We start from the raw sequence: 21295 nt of genomic DNA, 5'->3' as shown, positions 1-21295 counted from the left end.
GGGCAGGGGGAGGGGCAGGGGGCAGGGGAGGGGGCAGGGGGAGGGGCAGGGGGAGGGGGCAGGGGAGTGGGGATGGGGCAGGGCGAGGGGGCAGGGGGGATGGGGCAGGGGAGAGGGGATGGGGAGGGGATGGGGAGGGGGTGGGGAGGGGGTGGGGAGGGGGAGGGGTGGGGAGGGGGAGGGGGTGGGGTGGGGAGGGGGAGGGGGTGGGGAGGGGGAGGGGGAGGGGGAGGTGGAAGGGGGAGGGGGAGGTGGAAGGGGGAGGTGGAAGGGGGAGGGGGCAGGTACTGGGACTGGGCAGTTGCTGCCTGAGGACCTTGGGCGAATTTCTACATAACGTCTTGAAGTTGTTACACACTGTAGGAATTAACTGCAGCCAGTTGTAACTGCTTTCAGTGATCGCCGACGTTTAAAACACAATTCCCATCTTGGAGCACTCAATCCCCCATCAGCGACGGCGGCAGCAACTTGAACGTCAAGGACTTCGCTCTCACTCCCTGCCATAGGCGATGGCCCGCGTCACTTCCGGCGTGCTGGCGGGGTCAGCCGTATCCAGGAAGTGGGGGGGGGGGCGTCGGTTGCTGTGGTAACCGGTGGCCGCGCTGCAGGAACAAGTTGTCGGGACCCTCGCCTCAGCACGGGGTTTAAACCCGAGTGAAATAGTGAAATGTCGGAATATCGATCCTCTGGTAACTAGAAATATTTTTGGAAATTGGCTGGGAATAGTTTTAACCTGTTTGTTTGTTAGTTTTATCTGGATGCAATCATGGTGTAGTCTTGTTGGTTTCTATTAATTGGACCCAACGCTTCCATCAGGCGAAACCTCCAGCGCAACGGTGAAATGTTATAATGTAAAATGTGTTTTTTTTTCGTTTTGGAAAGTTGATTTGTCTCTTCCTTTCCAGAAATGTTGAGAAGCTCCAGTGGGAAATCTTTGAAGAGAGACAGTCCGCCACTTAATTTCAGGTACAAGATCAGATCAAGTGGGGACAAATATTAAATAATGCTGAAAATTTTCAACTCCGTTTTAAACTCCATTTTTCTGAATGCACTAACGCTTCTCTTCCTGGCTGACGTCTCTCCACAAACTTAACTGAGTTCATCCCGAACTCTAGCTTAACATGAGCCCAGTTCATGATTCACTGACCTGGCTCTTGGTTAAGGAGGGCTGAAAATGTGTTGCTGGAAAAGCGCAGCAGGTCAGGCAGCATCCAAGGAGCAGGAGAATCGACGTTTCGGGCATGAGCCCTTCTTCAGGAATCCTTGGATGCTGCCTGACCTGCTGCGCTTTTCCAGTAACACATTTTCAGCTCAGATCTCCAGCATCTGCAGTCCTCACTTTTTCCTCTTGGTTAAGGAGTACCTTGTTTTTAAATCACTACACTGTATTGCCTGTTTTGAGCAAAATGCAGATACTGGATATTGGATATAAGAGAAGAAAATGCTTGAAATATTGAAGTCAGAAAGCATTTGTGGAGGGAAACAGAGTTCGTTTGGCATTTTCTTGGCAATATATGACCTTTAAAAGGGCCCCAACCAATCATTTTTATTTGTTGTGATGGGGTCAGAATAAACAAAGGGATTCATCACGTTTCTGTGATGGCAGTGGAATTGAGCATATGGCAAAATGCCTGCCTTCATTTACTGATTTACATATTTCATTTACACATAGTTGTATAATAAATGTTAGACCCTCAAAAGATCACTGCGCATTCACCTCATATTTCCTCATGTCCCTCCATAATCCAATGCTTTTTCTCCTTCTGTCCATTCACGACCCCACTAACTATATTCCACGATAAAAACATACCTCACAAGCCATGTCATAGAGTCATTGTATTAGCAATAGAAATGCTTTGAAGTGGATGTGGAAATAAAACTAATACAGCTGTCACTTGAACACACTTCATGTGAATAAAAGTTTAGAGAAAAGGAAAAAAAAATAAATCCATTAGCCCCCAAGTGGTCATTTAGTTGTTAAAAAAAACAAATATCTATTTAGTAATCACTTTAAAAATAGAATTTCTGATTTTTGGAGATAAATAATGTTTTCTTTTGTGATTTCACGTGACAACCATTACAGAGTTCAAAATAGTAATTCTTTGGCCGTAGAGCATGTTTGGATGTTTAGTTGTTATGAAAAGTACTTTATAAATGAAAATATATCTTTCTTTTAAACATGAGGTATGGACCATGAAGGCCACTTGGTTAAGAAATCACAAATCTATATATAGCCCTATGGTAAGATACCATGCCATACTGAAGTCCACAATATTTGAACCATATTACGGCTTTGAAAATTGTACAACATAAATTAATTAGGATTTTTAATAGTCATTTCAGTCATTTTTATAGACTGAACCACCCTGTCTACATCTGGTCTCGTCAAACTAAATATGACCAATTGTGAGCAGTGAACATGGTAGAAGAGATTGAAAGAAGTACAAGTAAATGCTGTTCACTTGGAAGGCATGTTTGGAGGTTTGGGTGAAGAAGAGTCCTATCAGATGTCAGCTATTTTTTTTTGTCTCTCTTTCTCTCAACAGATGTTGCCAGAACTGTTGATTTGCTCCAACATTTTATGTTTCTATAGCATATTATAACATTGGATAGTTCCTTCACTTGTTAAATAATTGTAGAAGATATAAGTCATATTGAAGCCATACATATATTAACATCTATATGAAATGTGTATGTATGTATATATAAACACTGAATATACAATATGGAAAACAATGTGTTCGCTGTCAAATACATCTTGGTTTTAGCAAGATTTGCATTATAGTGATACTGTATTAGTAGCTTGATCAGTGTATACTTCAGTCCCATAAGCAGTTATTTCCATGAATTTTTAATTCTTATTTGTGATTCAGTAACTTAGTAAGAAACAATCAAAGATTTAGAAAGAATTATGTCCTTCGTTTCTTTTGAGGTATTTAATAGATAAAATGGGTAGTAGCCATTACTTTTTCTCGGTTTCTATTTGACCTTCATCATACTATGTGATAGACCTCTCTGTTACATAAACTCCATGTAAATCACAGCCCAGAAAGTATTCTGATGGGTTTGAGGATGCATGGGTGGGGTGTGGGGTGTGGGGTGTGTGATTGTGCGTGCATTTTGATGCAGCAGTCCATCTTTCAACAATGTTTAATGTTTGCCTAAATCCTATGTTCGCCCTGATCTTCACCTCCATGCCAATCAGATTCCCCATCTCTTTCCATAGATCCTTCATAGCCATTCATTCAGTATCCTATGTACAATTCTCAATAATAGGCAGCGGGAATGGGAATTAGATTAGATTAGATTCTCTACAGTGTGGAAACAGGCCCTTCGACCCAACAACTCCACATCGACCCTCCGAAGAGTAACCCATCCATTATTTTAATTATTTTAAGTCCAGGTGTAACTTGAACTAAGTCTGAGACAAAGTAATAAAACTCAAAGTATGCAATTGATTCTGTGAAAAATGTTTACATTGGGGGAAAAGTATTAATTCTTTAAGTGCCATTAAATTATGTAAGCAAACATTCAGGTAATCTGAAACCATTGAAAGACTGAACATGTTATTATAGATTTGTAAAACTGTTCCCCTCAGCTGTGTCAACAGACTTGAGTTGCTAGGCTTTTGTAACTTATCCAAGCATTCATAATGGCCACACCCTTCAGTACATGGTTGCAACTGCAAAAGCTTGAAATGGAAATAAAAGACACCCTCTCTATTTCAAAGCAGATTGCCTATCAATAAATTGAGGAGAACAGCTACTTCGTTTATTTCTACCTTTCAAAGGGATTGTTTATTAACAATCAAAGCCATCTGTCCATTTATATCCCTGTGCTAAACATGTCCAGGATAATTTACCAACTAATTTTGCACATTTTATGGAAATACTTCATTGCACTGTCTTCAATGGAAAAAGTACTGTGAAACATCTCAACACTTACATGGTGCAGATTAGTTTAATTAATTTATCTTTGCAGGATAGAACCCTACAATAAACCACTGCATTAAAAACACATCTATGTTACAATTCAGCATTTAATAGTTTGAAGATGGAAAAATGTTTATGCTTAACCTTCCTACTTGTTCTTGATTCTTTACCAGACTTCCTCTGAAAGCAGGTTTCTTTTTAAGATCTTCCAAAACCCACACCAACACAGATATAATTGTGTGCAGGACGATATACAATTCAGTCCTCACAATGGAAACCCTGACCTCGGCGATGCATTGTGTTTTGCACTCAAGAAGGTTTTGCACTCAAGACCTACAAAAAAGGCCATGTGAAAGTTGTGTGGTGTCAGGAGGGCAGAGAAAAATATTTTTTTCTGCCCTCCTGACACCACACAATTTTCACATGGCCTTTTTTGTGGGTCTTTAGTGCAAAACCTTTTTTTCTCTGCTGGTAAAATGCAGTTGAGCATTTCACAATCCAATTAACACCTCTAATGGGAGTCAAAATCCAGCCTTTGTGTTTATATAGATTTTCATGCTACAGACTGGAATGCCCATTAAATATCCAATCACATAGTGAGCATAACAGTCAACTGATGTTATTGTCACTATATTTAGTTAGGATAGGTTCTGAGCAGCAGGTCAAATGCTTATTGTGCTGTGGCTTCACTAATGAGCTATGGAATATAATAAAATAACCAAGTAACAATATACAATAATTGTAGAAACTTTTATATATGCAATAATAACAAGGTTGTATTGGTAAATATTTTATAATGGATGCGAACCATTTTGATATCACAATATATAGGAACCCAATGGACTAATTCAGAAGGTTTTTGTTTGTCTTTTTATTTAGTAAGTAAAATTTCAAGTGTCCAAATTCCATATGTCACAATATTTAGTATGTCTGCTCATTTGCTTCTGGTTTTCAGTCTTCATCTGAAAGCTTCTGCTTTTCCTTCATTTTCCTTGAACCTGTTACTTCAGCCACTGGTTGCAACAAAGGTATTTGATTTCAATACTAGGATGATGGGTATTGAGCAAAAAAAAAGCCTAAGGGATCTTAGAAGATTAGCCCAGTACAAAGGCTTTCATTTGCTTGCTCTTAATCAGTGATGGAACTTTGTTGAAAAATAGGTAGGAATATGGTAAATGCTTGCATGATTAGGCTTCCTTTTGGTGAAATATCATACATAATGCACATTATTGGTTTCTACATTCTCAACTTAACTTCTGCTTTAGAACATGGATAACAGAGCCATTGTCTTCAATTGAAACTGAGTATATAAAGAATCTTCAGCAGCAAGTTTGTCTTTTGGAACTAGAAACAAATTTTCTATATCCTTTTGATTAAAAGATCAAAAAATTAACTATTATACAGCCATAGAGATGTATAGCACGGAATGTATATAAGAGAGGTGTATAGTGATACATGTCTCATGCTTCATTGTTGGCAAAAAAAGAATGGAAATAAATTATTCTGTTTTAATCCACTTGTGATAATTCAATTATAGATAGTAAAGTTCTATGTTATGTCAGTACTACCTATAAAGGGTGTATTCCTTGATTATAAATATTAACACAGGATCAGGCTAAGCAAGCTGCAAGTATTCCACCAAAAATCACCTACAAGGCTGAGAAGATGTTGTCAGAAATGAAGGTAGTAATTGTACTTGTTTAATCACATTTTAAATTTAATTGTACAAAATATGAAAAAAAAATTAATGAATTTTGTCATCTGTACCTCATGGTATTGGTTTTAATTTTCTCTATTTCTTCCATATCTTGCTCTACTTCCTTCCTGTCTTCCTGAAGACAATGCATATTTCCATGCTAGTAGTTCTCTGGGATTACTTGTATGTAGGTATTTAACCAGGGGAAACATTCAGTCAAATCTAATTCCATCATTAATGAATGTTGACACTTCAGATAATAATTGGTAATGAGAATTTAAGTTATTTTTTAATACCCTCTTCCAATCCAGGAATACCAGTCAATTGTAGCACCCTCACAGACAGGGGAGCGCAGGCAAGACAGTGAACCAGGCACCCTACTTGCCTGTAAACAGCAAATTTTCCCACTGAATTATTAGAGGAGCTGTAGAAACTCCTCTACTTCTGGGTGTGAGACAAAATGCAGCATTTTTCTACTTGATCCAACAAAGCACTGAACATTTCAGCAAGGCAAGTGCAGTAGTAACAAGGGGTTGGCACCTGAAACACTCATTTATTTGCTCTCCACAGATTCTTACTAATTTGTATGCACCTCTAGCTTTAGTAATGGCTGATTTAGAAATGTCAACACTGTGGCTGTTGAAAGTTCAATGCATGACTTCAGATTAGTAATTTGATTCATGTTTTACTTGCTAGTTATCAGTACATTATCACTTTAATATTTAAAAAATAACATGTTTTGCTAAGATAGTAACAAACTGTTACAACAGCCTTTGATAATCCTATTTATATTGTCCAGGGAAAAGTTACCTATATTTAGAGAATACAAATGATTGATACTTGCAGGGCTTTGTTCCAGTTTTCCCAGTGTTAATAGTGATTTATCTAAAAACAAACTTTGCGACATCAAATGTAAATTTGCCTTCAGACAGTTTGAATTTGTATCCCTTTTTTCTATTATTACAGTTTTTATTGTGTTTGAGATTTACTGGGTGGCATTTTCAACCCTTTATCCTTGCTGAAAGGGACTATTAGTGAGTCAGGAACCCACTGAAATAACTTACGAGCTATGATGTGGCTCTTAAACAGAAATCAGGATGTTAGCATGTTGTGTAAAGATTACCTGATCAATCAAAGAGGTTTGGTCGGCTCGTGCTGCGGATTTTACAAAGGAAGGATTTATAGTCAAAGGGACCTGTTGTGGTTTGAATGTTTTGAGCCTGCAGCAACCACTGGGATGGCTAGAAGATGGGGAAACTGCCCTCTTGGTCTCAGTCTTCCCTATAGATTCTGCTTTGGGACCTGAGGAGCTGCTATGAAGTGATCTTTCCTAATTGTAGGAAGAAGAGGACAAACTCGCCAGCCAAGCCTGTGTGAATGAAGTATCTGAGGAAGTGAGCAGCACATGTACGGTCATTATAACCTGGAGACATAGCTCTTGGAACCTTAGAAGAAGCATGAAATACCAAACCCCAAACTCTGACTTACACAGCATTCACCTGCACAACACCCTTCAGAACAAAGCACCTTGAATTTGCATGCTTCTCTCCAGGGATTTTCACAAATCCCCATCTGAGCAGCTAAGACTGCATCATTCTGTTGTCCTCTTACAGCCATAGCTCTCCAGTTATCCTCCACAAATGTCCTTCTCTCCATTCACATAAGCTATTAACTAACACTCATAGCTCTGTTTTCTCTCTTTGCAGGAGAGGAGAGCACACATTCTCTGGGAAATACAGAGACTGTAAATGTGGGGTGACCTGTGCCTTAATAGTCGCAAACATGGGGCAGGAGCAGGCAGAGACAGAATGACTTCATGAGGGAAACTAATGCCTAACAAAGTTACTAGCGTTCTTTGAGGAGACAAGTAACCATATCTTAAGAGAGTAGTCCTTGCTGAAGTCCATGGAGCACCCATTGAGAAACTCCCAAATGAGTTCAGGAGATTGCTATGGTCCATACCATAGTGGTTGGAAAGGGGGTGACAATCAGTCCTAAAGCTTCATAGTGGCCAGTGGGGCTTCAGGTTAACGTAATTCGGATTTCAGCACTTCTCATCGAGACTGTCAGGTTGGGTTCTCAAGGTGGTGGCTCTCAGTCAATCCATCAGCGCTGTTGTCAGAAACTAAGGGGAAAAGGGTTTTTGTGGGATGGGGTGGTAAGTGAGACACTTGGTAAGCTATTCTGAGAGGTTGGGAGCTGCAGGCCTGGGGTAGGGGAGATGACATTTACAAAGGGAGCCAAGGGGATTATGGTAAAGCGTAGATGGGAAAGGGGGTTTGGGAATGTAGAGTTAAAATCCGATCACCCATTATCTTTTTGAATGGTGGAACAGACTCAAAGGGACAAGTGGCATATTGTTCTTTGTTCATGTTTCTTTTCTCAGAAGGTAGAATCTGGGGAAAGGCAGGAAAGTGGAGTTGAGGATTATCAGAGCAGCCATTAGCTCATTGAATGGCGGAACAGACTTGATGAACTAAATGGCCTATTTTTTCAGTTAGAGTCATAGAGATGTACAGCACGGAAACAGACCCTTCGGTTTAACTCGTCCATGCCGACCAGTTATCCCAACCCAATCTAGTCCCACCTGCCATTACCCAGCCCATATCCCTCCAAATCCTTTCTATTCATATACCCATCCAGATGCCTTTTAAATGTTGCAATAGTACTAGCCTCCACCACTTGCTCTGGCAGCTCATTCTGCACACGTACTATCCTCTGCATGAAAAAAGTCGCCCCTTAGTTCTCTTTTATATCTTTCCCCTCTCATCCTAAACCTATGCCCTCTAGTTCTGGACTCCCCCACCCTAGTTGAACGGACTTTATCTATTGATCCTATCCATGCCCCTCATCATTTTATAAACCTCTATAAGGTCACCCCTCAGCCTCTGACTCTCCAGGGAAAACAGCCGCAGCCTATTCAACCTCTGTCTATAGCTCAAATCCTCAAACCTTGGCAACATCCTTGTAAATCTTTTCTGAACTCTTTTAAGTTCACAACATCCTTCCGATCAGAAGGACACCAGAATTGCATCCAATATTCCAAAAGTGGCTGTACCAGTGACCTGTCCAGCCACAACATGACCTCCCAACTCCTGTACCCAGTACTCTGACCAATGAAGGAAAGCGTACCAAACACCTTCACTGTCCTATCTACGTTCGACTCCATTTTCAAGGATCTAGGAACCTCCACTCCAAGGTCTCTTTCTTCAGCAACACTCCCTAGGATCTTACCATTAAGTGCATAAGACCTGCTAAGATTTGCTTTCCCAAAATGCAGCACCTTGCATTTATCTAAATTAAACTCCGTCTGCCACTTCTCATCCTATTGGCCCAACTGATCAAGATCCCGTTGTAGTCTGAGGTAACCTTCTTCACTGTCCACTATACCTCCAAATTTGGTGTAATCTGCAAACTTACTAACTATATCTCTTATGCTCATATCTAAATCATTTATAAAAATGACAAAAAATAGTGGACCCAGCACCAATCCTTGTGACACTCCACTGGTCACAGGCCTCCAGTCTGAAAAACAATCCTCCACCACCACCCTCTATCTTCTACCTTTGAGCCAGTTCTGTATACAAATGGCTAGTTCTCCCTGTATTCCATGAGATCTAACCTTGCTAACCAGTCTCCCATGGGGAACCTTGTTGAACGCCTTACTGAAGTCCACATAGATCATATCTACTGCTCTGCCCTCATCCATCCTCTTTGTTATTTCTTCAAAAAACTCGATCAAGTTTGTGAGACATGATTTCCCACGCACAAAGCCATGTTGACTATCCCTAATCAGTCCTTGCCTTTCCAATACATGTACATCTTGTCCCTCAGGATTCCCTCCAACAACTTGCCCACCACTGACATCAGGCTCATTGGTCTATAGTTCCCTGGCTTGTCCTTAACTCCCTTCTTAAACAGTGGTACCATTTTAGCTAACCTCCAGTCTTCCGGACCTGTGACTATCGATGACACAAATATCTCAGCAAGGGACCCAGCAATTACTTCGCTAGCTTCTCACAGAGTTATAGGGTGCACCTAATCAGAACCTGAGGATTTATCCACTTATATGCATTTCAAGACGCCCAACACTTCCTCCTCTGTAATAAGGACATTTTCCAAGATGCCACCGTCTGTTTCCCTACATTTTATATCTTCCATGTCCTTTTCCACAGTAAACACTGAATAGTAAATACTTGTTTTCATATCTCCCCATCTCCTGTGGCTCCACACAAAGGCTGCCTTGCCTTTGAGAGGCTCTATTCTCTCCCTAGTTACCCTTTTGTCCTTAATGTATATGTGAAACCCCTTTGGATTCTCCTTAACTCTGTTTGCCAAAGGTATCTCATGTCTCCTTTTTGCCCTCTGGATTTCCCTCTTAAGTATACTCCTACTGCTTTATACTCTTCTAAGGATTCATTCGATTTATCTTGTCTATACCTGACATATGCTTCCTTCTTTTTCTTAACCAAACCCTCAATTTCTTTAGTCATCCAGCATTCCCTACACCTACAGCTTTTCACCCTATCAGGAATATATTGTCTCTGGACTCTTGTCTCATTTCTGAAGACTTTCCATTTTCCAGTCGTCCCCTTACCTGCGAACATCTGCCCCCAATCAGCTTTTGAAAGTTTCCACCTCATACCATCAAAATTAGCCTTCCTCCAATTTAGAGCTTTTTGATCTGGTCTATCATTTTCCATCACTATTTTAACACTAATAGAATTATGGTCGCTGGCCCCAAAGTGCTCCCCCACTGACACCTCAGTCACCTGCCCTGCCTTATTTCCCAAGAGTAGGTCAAGTTTTGCACCGTCTCTAGTAGCTACATCCACATACTGAATCAGAAAATTGTCTTGTACACACTTAACAAATTCCTCTCCATCTAAACCCTTAACACTATGGCAGTCCCAGTCTATGTTTGGAAAGTTAAAATCCCCTACCATAACCACGCTATTATTCTTATGTCCTATATGAGGGGGTTAACTATTTGTAAGGAATTTTCAGATAGTTTATTAAATTTGTTAAGTAGCAGTTTTTAGATTTATCACATTGGTTAATTGATAAAAGTAAGTATACAACTTGTATCACTGATACCAGAGGACCAACAGGCACTTGGCACAAAATGTTAAAGTTGTAAAGACAGCATCCTGTTTTCCGGTTAAATTGTTTAGGATCTCTTCCCTAAATCCTCCCTCAGTCTCTTCTGTCTGTCTTCCATCTGATCAAGACCACTCCCTGATAAGAGCTGACCCCTACAAAGGCCACCTGACAAGGACTGCCCTCTGACGCTGAACATTTGTTGATATACTGTCTTTGTAGAAGTTGGAGTTTACACTGTGTTAATCACCCATTTGAATCTTCTACCTAGTAGGCTGGAACAGCCACTGTTCCCACTTGTCCATTTCATCTGAAGGCTCGTTTTCATCCTTTTTGGGAATAACATTTTATTTTTCTCACCACTGCATTGATAATAGGATACATATGGTACTGTATAGTTCTTTGACATCTACTTTTCGAACGTTGTGACATTGGTGCTCTTTATTGTCTCCTTCCTTTTGTCTTAGAGTCATAAAGTCATAGAGATGTACAGCATGGAAACAGACCCTTCGGTCCAACCCGTCCATGCCGACCAGATATCCCAACCCAATCTAGTCCCACCTGCCAGCACCCGGCCCATATCCCTCCAAACCCTTCCTATTCATATACCCATCCAAATGCCTCTTAAATGTTGCAATTGTACCAGCCTCCACCACATCCTCTGGCAGCTCATTCCATACGTACCACCCTCTGCGTGAAAAAGTTGCCCCTTAGGTCTCTTTTATATCTTTCCTCTCTCACCCTAAATCTATGCCCTCTAGTTCTGGACTCCCCGACCCCAGGGAAAAGACTTTGCCTATTTATCCTATCCATGCCCTCATAATTTTATAAATCTCTATAAGGTCACCCCTCAGCCTCCGACGCTCCAGAGAAAACAGCCCAAGCCTGTTCAGCCTCTGCCTGCAGCTCAGATCCTCCAACCCTGGCAACATCCTTGTAAATCTTTTCTGAACCCTTTCAAGTCTCACAACATCTTTCCAATAGGAAGGAGACCAGAATTGCACGCAATATTCCAACAGTGGCCTAACCAATGTCCTGTACAGCCGCAACATGACCTCCCAACTCCTGTACTCAATACTCTGACCAATAAAGGAAAGCATACCAAACGCCTTCTTCACTATCCTACCTACCTGCGACTCCACTTTCAAGGAGCTATGACCCTGCACTCCAAGGTCTCTTTGTTCAGCAACACTCCCTAAGAACTTACCATTAAGTGTATAAGTCCTGCTAAGATTTGCTTTCTCAAAATGCAGCAACTCTCATTTATCTGAATTAAACTCCATCTGCCACTTCTCAGCCCATTGGCCCATTGGTCAAGATCCTGTTGTAATCTGAGATAACCCTTATCACTGTCCACTACAACTCCAATTTTGGTGTCATCTGCATGTCTTGTTTATTATAAACTGTTTGTTTGGAGAATGCATGGAACTGCTGTAATAGCAACTAAATAAACATTCATGCTACACCGAAAATATTACCAAAATTCATTTTTAAGGCGCCAAGTTGTTAAAAAAGCAACTGGACAGGGACCCAGAGAACCAAAGTGAATCTTTTAAATTGCCCACTTTAACACTCAGCAGTCCATGTGACTACCTATGGGCTATGTTTGAGGACAGCAGTCCAAACTGCATTCAATACCTGGGGCGCTAAATGACAACTTCCCCCTTAGCTACCTCCAAACATTTGGAAAATATACTTGATTTTTTTTCTGCTTTGTCATACTTTGAACTTTCTTTGTATTGAATTCTGACTCCCACTGTTCTATGAAATTCTTTGATAACATGGATTGTTCGCTGCCCAGTGTAGTTTGGTTGTTCTGTCACTTTTTCCCTATCCACCTTTGCTCCATCCTATTCAGATTGGTATAATATAAAAAATATTTAGGTTTGAATTCACCTTCAAAAGTACAACTAATAGAATTAGAAATTCATGTCAGAACTTTCCAGTTCATTTGAGATTTTAGTCACAAAATCTTTCCAAATTTTAATTTAAAAATTTAGACCTTTTGAAATGTTGTAACTCTCAACATAATTGGGAATCCACAGTTGTTAGCATTATCTAAGAAAACATTTAGTTCTGTCGGCCATTTACTTTGCAGAGCTCGTAATATGTTAAATGAATCATAGGTCTAAAATTGTAATCAATTAGCAGAATCCAGTGTGATCTTTTACTTATCCAGACGATTTGGCCTTACTCTACTTCAGTTTATGATGGTTCAATTCATGTTAATTATAATTTGTTTGAGGATATTTGCCTGCTCCAAGTTGAGATGATCCAAAGTAATTTTCTTATTTTGACCTTTGAGTGCTGAAAATTCTCTTTTTTGGTTTCCAAAATGCACACATTCCCTCCATATATTCTTCGCAAAAGATCTTTTCTACTTTTATCTGATGATAAATGTGAGAAAATAATGAAAACTGTGATATGATTTAAATGAGAAAGCAGATGAAATATTCTAATAATTAAGTGTGAATTTGTCATAAATGTTTTTGATTCTGAAAATATACTGGCATTGTCAAGATCCTTGTTGATTGCTTGTGAATTTTTTAGGACCTGCAAACAGAAGTTGAATTCATCCAGCTAGAAATTAGAAAGAAAGATGCCCGAATTGCAGCTTTGCACTCTGAGCAGGAACTCTTCTCCAGGAACCTTCATTTAGCACAAGGTGCTGCAATTTAATCATGCAGTTGTTAAAACTTTTGAACATGTGGTACAGGTTAGGTATCTTTTGTCTGAAAATTTCAGGACTGATCACATATCAGATTTCATATAATTTTGATTTTTGGATTAAGGAGAGTCAGCAATTACCTGAGGTAGTTTTCTTCACCAGTTTAAATCGAGAAAATATGACAAGGTGAACTGGCGACTTCAACAGACCCACAATTTTGCATAGAAAGGTCACACAGAGAGAAGTATGTACAGGAGAATATCAGCATGTACATCACTGAAAACTCAACTAACCCTCCCTAAACCCCGTACGATCACACTTCCTCCCCCATTCCTTTGACAGTAAGCAGCCCCTCATCATGGTAAGTTGAACCTCCTTACCCCGGGTGGTTTTCTGGAGCTACTAATTATTAGTCGGGTCCCAATGGAATTTGAGTAAATTTTCTTAGGGAGATGAACACTGAGGTTATGCTTAAAGGAGAACTGGCAGCATAAGCAGATGAGGGCTGGTGAAATGGTTCTGGTGCATTTGGGTCGCAGATTTCCCATACCAATTGACCTGAGGCTATGTTTGAAAAGAAACCTTTTTTTTAGTCAGGTGATTTTCTTTTCTGACATGCGGTTAAAGGATACTTGACCTGTATAGACACTTAGTAGGTATACAATTTGGTAAATATGATACATGTATGATAAACCAGAATCATGGTACAGATATAGATAAGAAAGATCATTTGATCCACCTTCATTTCCCTATCTTGAAAGATCACGTGGACACATCTAATCGTTCCTGAAATTACTCCCGAAATTGAATCTTAAATATGTGATCCAGAGTTCAGTGGTATATAGTTACTTAATTTTGTGCACATATCTTCCAGATATCATTTATAAATTTTCCTTTAGTTAATTGAACTTGTGCTACCTTGCCCTGTTTTTCAATTTGTTTTTTCTAAATATTCAGGGTTTGCTACAGGGTGGCTAGAATCTCAGACTATAATAATACATGACCTCAAGTTGGGAAGTCCCCTCCTAATTTGGACCACTTCAGTAAGAAACTTAACATTTTGGTTTTTCTTTTGCAAATATATGGTAGTACAGACTCTTTTACACTGCAACTATTATATCAGTTCAATAAATTGATGTCAAGATTTATGTTCCATACTATTCTCCTACCCTTTCTCATCCAAAGCCATCCATTTCCTACATTCCTATCTGGCCTGTTTCACCTCTGGAGAAGGTGGGACTTCAACCTCAACTTTCTGGCTCAAAGTTAGGGACACAACCAATGTGCCACAAGAACAATGTTCCCATTATATACTTCAATTCCGAGAGCTCTTGTGGTGCAGTCTCATCCAAAGGTGTGTCATCATAGAACAGGGTGACTAAAAATATCAACACTTGAATTCCTTTCCCATGATTGTGTTTTGCATTAACGGAAATGCCGTTTAAGGCCCCATCTTTGTTATACTAGACCCTTCCTAAATATATCTGGGAAAATTTACACTCTCAGGTTACATAAATGAAAGTGGATTCATTTTGAAAATAAAAATCTTGAAAGATGGTAAAACTCCTACTTCCTGAAGAGAAGAGATTTGTGCAATATATGAAAGCACGATAGGATTCATGGTCATACTTTGGGATTTTCAACTTTTTTATTTACAAAGGAATTATAATTGAGTTATGTTTAAATGTCCTTTTTAGAAATTTAGCATAATTAGAACATCATTGGTTATAACACTGGAATGAAGGGAAGGTTGGGGCATCATTAATTAAGTAATCAGTGAGTATTAACTGATGTTAGACATTGCATTATTTTATATCAAATGCTCAACAAATATAAGCATTATGGTGATGGGGACTGTTAATTTCACTATGATACATGATGTCCACTGAGAGAAACAATTAAGATAGTGGTGTTTAGTCAATGGGTTTAGTGGTGAAGTCCTGTCCAGGATATCATCAGGGACACCATTATCAAAGGATCAAAATTTATAAAAAAGAGAAGGAATGGATAGTTAGCTATATTCACAAAGAAGGAACTGGGCTTGTGGGGGCAATGCAAAAATTCCTGAAAAGGAAATTTTAAAACTTTTTTTTTGTTGAGCTAACAGGTGCAAGGTTCCTTCTCTGGTTCCAACAAAGTATTCTGAGTTTCTGTTGTCAGCTAGATACTACCTATGCATACTAGTTGTATTAGCAGCAGGAATATTCTGTGGCCTGACAGTCTTCAGATTTAAAAGCTTTAACTCCACATCCCCTCCCCCACCCCCCAACTCCATCATCAGTCCACTCCTAAAATAATGAGGTCACACAATAGAACACAGAAACATTGGTCTTTCAGAACTAGTCAGATCTGCAGTTCAATCATTGAAAACTAATACGTTGAGATTTTTCTTCTAAACCTTTACCCAGATGTTTTCAACAAGTAGCATGAAAGTTATCACTTGACTTGTGGCATGTAGAATGCTTGAATGTGATGCTTCAAAGTTTTTGCCCAATATTTCAGCTTTTAATTTGCTTTATTTCGATTGAATTAATAGAAGCAACAAAGCTCCTGTTTAAAACTTTATCAAAAGATTCCTATTGAGAAGTAGTTTGTTTCAAGTAAAAAATCTCACAACACCAGGTTATTGTCCAACATGTTTATTTGGAAGCACTAGCTTTTGGAGTGCTGCTCCTTCTTCAGGTAGCTATTGGACTATAACCTGGTGTTGTGTGATTTTTAACTTTGTCCAACCAGTCCAACACAGGTACCCCCACATCATTGTTTAAAGTAGTTTATTTTTCTGGCAAGCTGATTTAATATTCTTCTGAAAGGATACTAGGTCCAATTATTATATAAGAGTAAAACAATTCCCATAATTACATTGTAGTAAAAAAAAAGTAAATAATGTAAGCTTCATAGCAATAGGCAGCACACCTCAGCTTAATATTAAAATGTACTGAGAGTGGTTAAGATTTCTACAAAAAATACTCTCCTCCTATATCAATAATTACATTCCAAACTGTAAGTTTTCTTGGCCTTTCAAACTGTAGAAAAGAAACAGTATAACTTGCCTCTTTCTGCAATAGGTGCTTAGATTTTTATGATATGTGAATCAATAAAATATAATTTGATTATTCACAAACATAAAGGAACAAAGTATTAGAATTCTTTTCACACCCAATGTTTCCTACCTCCCATTCCCAAAAACTGTATTAATCAATGTTAGCTGTTTATTAAAATATAAAAAGACTAAAATATACTTGCAACAGATGCTCGTTCCAGTGAAAAAAAATTATTGACAGAGGAACTGATTCAAATGAAGAAACTGAAGGAAGTTGCCAACCAGGATATGGCTTACAAGGAATCTGAGCTGAAGAAGATCAAACAAGAGCTGGAAACGACCGTTGTTGCATTAACAGATGAAGCACGTCAAGTCCGGTTGCTAGAAACACAGGCACGTTTGACTGGAATTATGGAATCTTTATTTTGGTCAAGATATTATGGATTTTTAAATGCATGATATGTTGAAGATGAACCAAAATCTCATGTGTATAACTTATTATTGCAAATTTTCTAAAAAGCTTGGTTCCTCGAAGACTGAAACTATTGGAATTTGTATAAATTTGTATTGGAAAAAGCTGTCAACACCAGAAACCGGATGCAATAAGTATATTAATAAAATCAATACATTGTTAGCAACAAGACAGCTAAAATTGATAGAAATGCTTTGAAGCATGCATATAAAAGTTCAGGTTAATGTAAACATTAATCTTAGTGAGAATATGAGAGACCTTAAGTACATTTAGTGCATTGAGGAATTTCCTGAGGGGGAATTACTGGACCTATAAACATTCTCACCTGTTGCAATCATAGAGTCATTGAGTCATACAACATGGAAACAGACTCCATGGTACAACTTGTCTATGCTGACCTTGATCCCCAAGCTAAACTAGACCCATTTGCCTGTGTTTGGTCTATATCACTCTAAACCATTCCTACTCATGTACCTATCCAAATGTCTTTTGAATGACACTAAGCTGAATGGCAGTGTGTGCTGTGAGAGGAGTGCTAAGCGACTGCAGAGTGACTTGGACAGGCTGGCTGAGTGGACAAATATTTGGCAGATGCAATAAATGTGAGGATATCCACTTTGGTCACAAAAAGGCAAAGTATTATCTGAATGGTGGCAGTTTAGAAAAGGTGAGGTGCAATGAGACCTGAATGTCATGGTGGAACAGTGGCTGAAAGTTGGCATGCAGGTGCAGCAGGCACTGAGGAAAGCTTATGGCATGCTGGCCTTCATAGTGAGAGTAAAGGAGTGGTGATGTCTTTCTGCCCCATGCTTGAGCATTGTGTGCAGTTTTGGTCTCCTAGTCTGAGGAAGGAAATTCTTACTATTAATGGAGTCCAGCGAAGGTTCCCTTTTAAATCAATCTCCTCTCACCTTAAAAATATACTGTCTAGTTTAGAACTCTCCCACCCTAGGGGGAAAAAAAACCTTTGATATTCACCTTATCTATTCCCCTCATGATTTTATAAACTTCTATAAGGTCAACCCTCAACTTTCTATGCATCAGTGAAAAAAGTCCCAAACTATCCAGTCTCTCCTTATAAATTAAATCCTCTAGTCCTGGCACCATCCTAATAAATCTTTTCTGAATCCTCTCCAATTTAATAATATCCTTTCTACAGCAAGGTGACCAGAACTGTGCACAGTACTCTAAAAGTGGCCTCACCAATGTGCTATACAACCTCAGCATGACGACCCAACTCACAATAAGCTGAGCAATGAAGGCAAGCATGCTTAAGTGCCTTCTTAACCACCCTGTCAATGACATAACTTTCAAAGAACTTGAACCCTTAGGTCTCTCTGTTTGATAGCAGTACCCAGGGATCTACTGTTAACTGTCATTGTTCACTTTACCAAAATGCAATATCTCACATTTATCCAAATTAAACTCCATCTGCAACTCCCATTGGGCCAATTGATCAAGATCCTTTTGTAATCTTAGATAACCTTCTTCACTGTTGGCTGTATCACCAATTTTGGTGTCATCTGTAAACTTACGAACCGTTCCTCCTAAATTCTCATCCAAATTGTTTCTATAAATGATAAACAACAGTGGACCCAGCACCGATCTCTGTGGAACAATGGCAATCACAGGCCTCCAGTCCAAAAACAAACCCTCACCACCACACCCTTTCTCTCCTTCCACCAAGCCAATTTTGTATCCTGAACCCCATGTAGTCTAGCACAGCTAATCAGGCAGCATCCGAGCACCATGAGACTTTTCGAGCATAAGCTCTTCATCAGGAATGCAGACGTCTCCCAGTCTGCCGTCATCAATCTGTTTTGAGTTTTTTTAGGAAGTAACCAATCAATTTGTGAGACACTATTTCCCCAGCACAAGCCATGCTGATTATCCCTAATTAGTCTTTGCCTTTCCAAAATGCATGTAAATCCTATCTCTCAGAATCCCCTCCAACAATTTACCCACCCACTGATGTCAGACTTACCAGGCTTTCGATTCCTGGCTTCTCCTTAAATAAACGCACAACATTAGCCGCGCTCTAGACTTCTGGCACCTCCCTCATGGTTATAGATGATACAAATATCTCTGCTAAAAGCACCACAATTTCTTCCCTAACTTCCCACAATGTCTTGGGATACACTCAATCAGGTCCCAGAGATTTATCCCCTTTTACGTGTTTTTTAAGACTTCCAGCACCTGCTCTTCTGTAATGTGGACTGTTTTCAAGACATCCAATATTTATTTCTTCAGGGTTCCCCAGCCTCCTTGTATTTCTCCACAATAAAAACTTACGCAAAATATTTGTTTAGTATCTCTCCCATCTCTTGTGGGTCCATGTTTATCTTTAAGGGTCCCTATTCTCTCTCTAGTTACTCATTTGCTCTTAATGTACTTGTAGAATCTTTTTGGATTATCCTTAACTTTATCTGCCAAGTCTATCCCTTTTAGCCCTCCTGCTTTCCCTCTTAAGAATGCCCCACACCTTTATACTCTTCAAGAGCTTTACTTGATCCCAATTGTCTCTATCTAATGCCTCCTTTATTTTGACCAGAGCCTTAATATCTTTATTCATCCATTGTTCCCAACTCTTAACAGCCTTATCTTTCACTCTAATAGTGACATAATGCTTCTGAAATCCTGTTATCTCACTTTTGAAAGCCTCCCACTTGCCAGTCATCCTTTTACCTGCGAACAGACTACCCCAATCAACTTTTGGAAGTTCATGTCTCATACCGTAAAAACTTGCCTTACTCTAATTAGGATCTTTAACTTTTATATAAGGCCTATCCTTTTCCAATAACTATTTAAAAATAGAATTATGATCACTGGTCCCAAAGTGCTCCCCCACTAACACTTCAGTCACTTGCCCTGCTTTACTTCCCAACAAAAAGTCAAGTTTTGCTCTTTTTCCAGTAGGCACATCTACATATTGATAAAGAAAGATTTATTGAACACATTTAACAAATTTCTCACCATTCAAGCCTTTATCACTGTGGTAGCCTAGTCTTTGTTTGGAAAGTTTAAAACCCCTCCCATTGAAACCCTATTGTTATTTATTTGAAACCTCTCTACATATTAGCTCCCCAGTTTCCTGCTGACTATTGGGGGGTAGTGGGGTGCAATGGTAGTAAAAGCGAGTTTTGAGAAGATTTGTAGCTCAGGTTAAGGTTCCGGATGTAGGTTTGCTCGCTGAGTTTGAAGGTTCATTTCCAGACATTTCGACACCCTACTCGGTAACATCTTCAGTGGGCCTCAGGTGAAGCTCTGCTAATAAGTCCTGCTTTCTATTTATATGTTTGGGTTTCTTTGGGTTGGTGATGTCATTTCCTGTCGCGAAGTCACTTCCTGTTCTTTTTATCAGGGGGTGGTAGATGGGGTCTAACTTGATATGTTTATTGATAGAGTTCTGGTTGGAATGCCATTCTTCTAAGAATTCTCATGCATGTCTTTGTTTGGTTTGTCCTAGGAAAAACCAAACAAAGACACGCACGAGAATTCTTAAAATTCTCCAGCACCTCCAGGTGCTGTGTTCCTCCCACAGTCCAAAGATGCGCAGGTTAGGTGAATTGACCATGTTAAAATTGCCCGTAGTGATAGGTGCATTAGTCAGAGGGAAATGTGTCTGGGTGGGTTACTCTCCGGAGGATCGGTGTGGACTGGTTGGGCCGAAGGGCCTGTTCCCACACTGTGGGGAATCTAATCTAATCTTAACAATTAAAATGACTAGCAAAATAATTTTAAATCTGTACATTTTGAGATGAAGTGCAAGCTAAAATTTATTAGATTAGGAACAAAATGTATAAGACTCAGATGAATAAAATATTTCTGAAGTGTGTATTGTAAATGTATAGAAATCCTCAATTTTGATCATTCATGCAGCACATCACTCTCATTTAGATGCTGCTTCATCTGCTTTGAGGATTTTCAGTATTTATTTCAGATATATGGAGGTCTTGTGGTAGTCACTAGTGATCCTGAGTCAGAAGCTTAAGTGCATCCGAAATTTTGATATTGAAGGTACATTCAGATAGTCAACCTGTTTGACTGATAATACCTGCAAATTCTTCCAACACATACTTCATGGCAGCAGTAGGGGAAGAAGGGATTCCTGGTCAGTCAAGCAATATATGGAAAGTTGGAGCTCTACCATCACTATCCAAAGCTCCAGACTAAACATGTTTATTATTACAACAACTCCATCCTCCTGACTAATTTGTAGTACACTATTGTCATTCTATGTATAGGCAAGATTTAATGGTGCATGCCCCACTGGACTAGATGATCTGCACAATTGTGGGAGAGGCTATGTGGCCCACTTATGCTTGTAGAAAAATAGTTAATAACAGTAATGGCCCAACATGGACAACCTACCAGATGGTAATTA

The 21295-nt window shown here is 39.4% G+C and overlaps 1 protein-coding gene across 3 annotated transcripts in view; it reads left to right on the top strand.

Annotated features, from left to right (window-relative positions):
- Positions 1-573: 573 nt before the first annotated feature.
- The window catches only part of LOC122549373 (uncharacterized), a 39155-nt gene continuing 18433 nt past the window's right edge, over positions 574-21295 (top strand). The window contains exons 1-5 of one of the 3 annotated variants that reach the window (XM_087985996.1): positions 574-689; positions 906-966; positions 5541-5615; positions 13279-13393; positions 16648-16832. In XM_087985996.1, coding sequence (XP_087842122.1) covers positions 5598-5615; positions 13279-13393; positions 16648-16832 — 318 coding nt within the window. In that variant the 5' untranslated portion in view covers positions 574-689; positions 906-966; positions 5541-5597. The remainder of the gene's footprint in view (positions 690-905; positions 967-5540; positions 5616-13278; positions 13394-16647; positions 16833-21295) is intronic. The other 2 variants (XM_087985997.1, XM_087985998.1) reach the window with 2 other exon arrangements.

The sequence above is a fragment of the Chiloscyllium plagiosum genome, unplaced genomic scaffold, assembly GCF_037043375.1.
Source record: "Chiloscyllium plagiosum isolate Xiang-an unplaced genomic scaffold, Cpla_swu_hap1 HiC_scaffold_4, whole genome shotgun sequence".
NCBI lineage: Eukaryota > Metazoa > Chordata > Chondrichthyes > Orectolobiformes > Hemiscylliidae > Chiloscyllium > Chiloscyllium plagiosum.
This window is presented reverse-complemented; position numbering and strand designations above follow the sequence as displayed.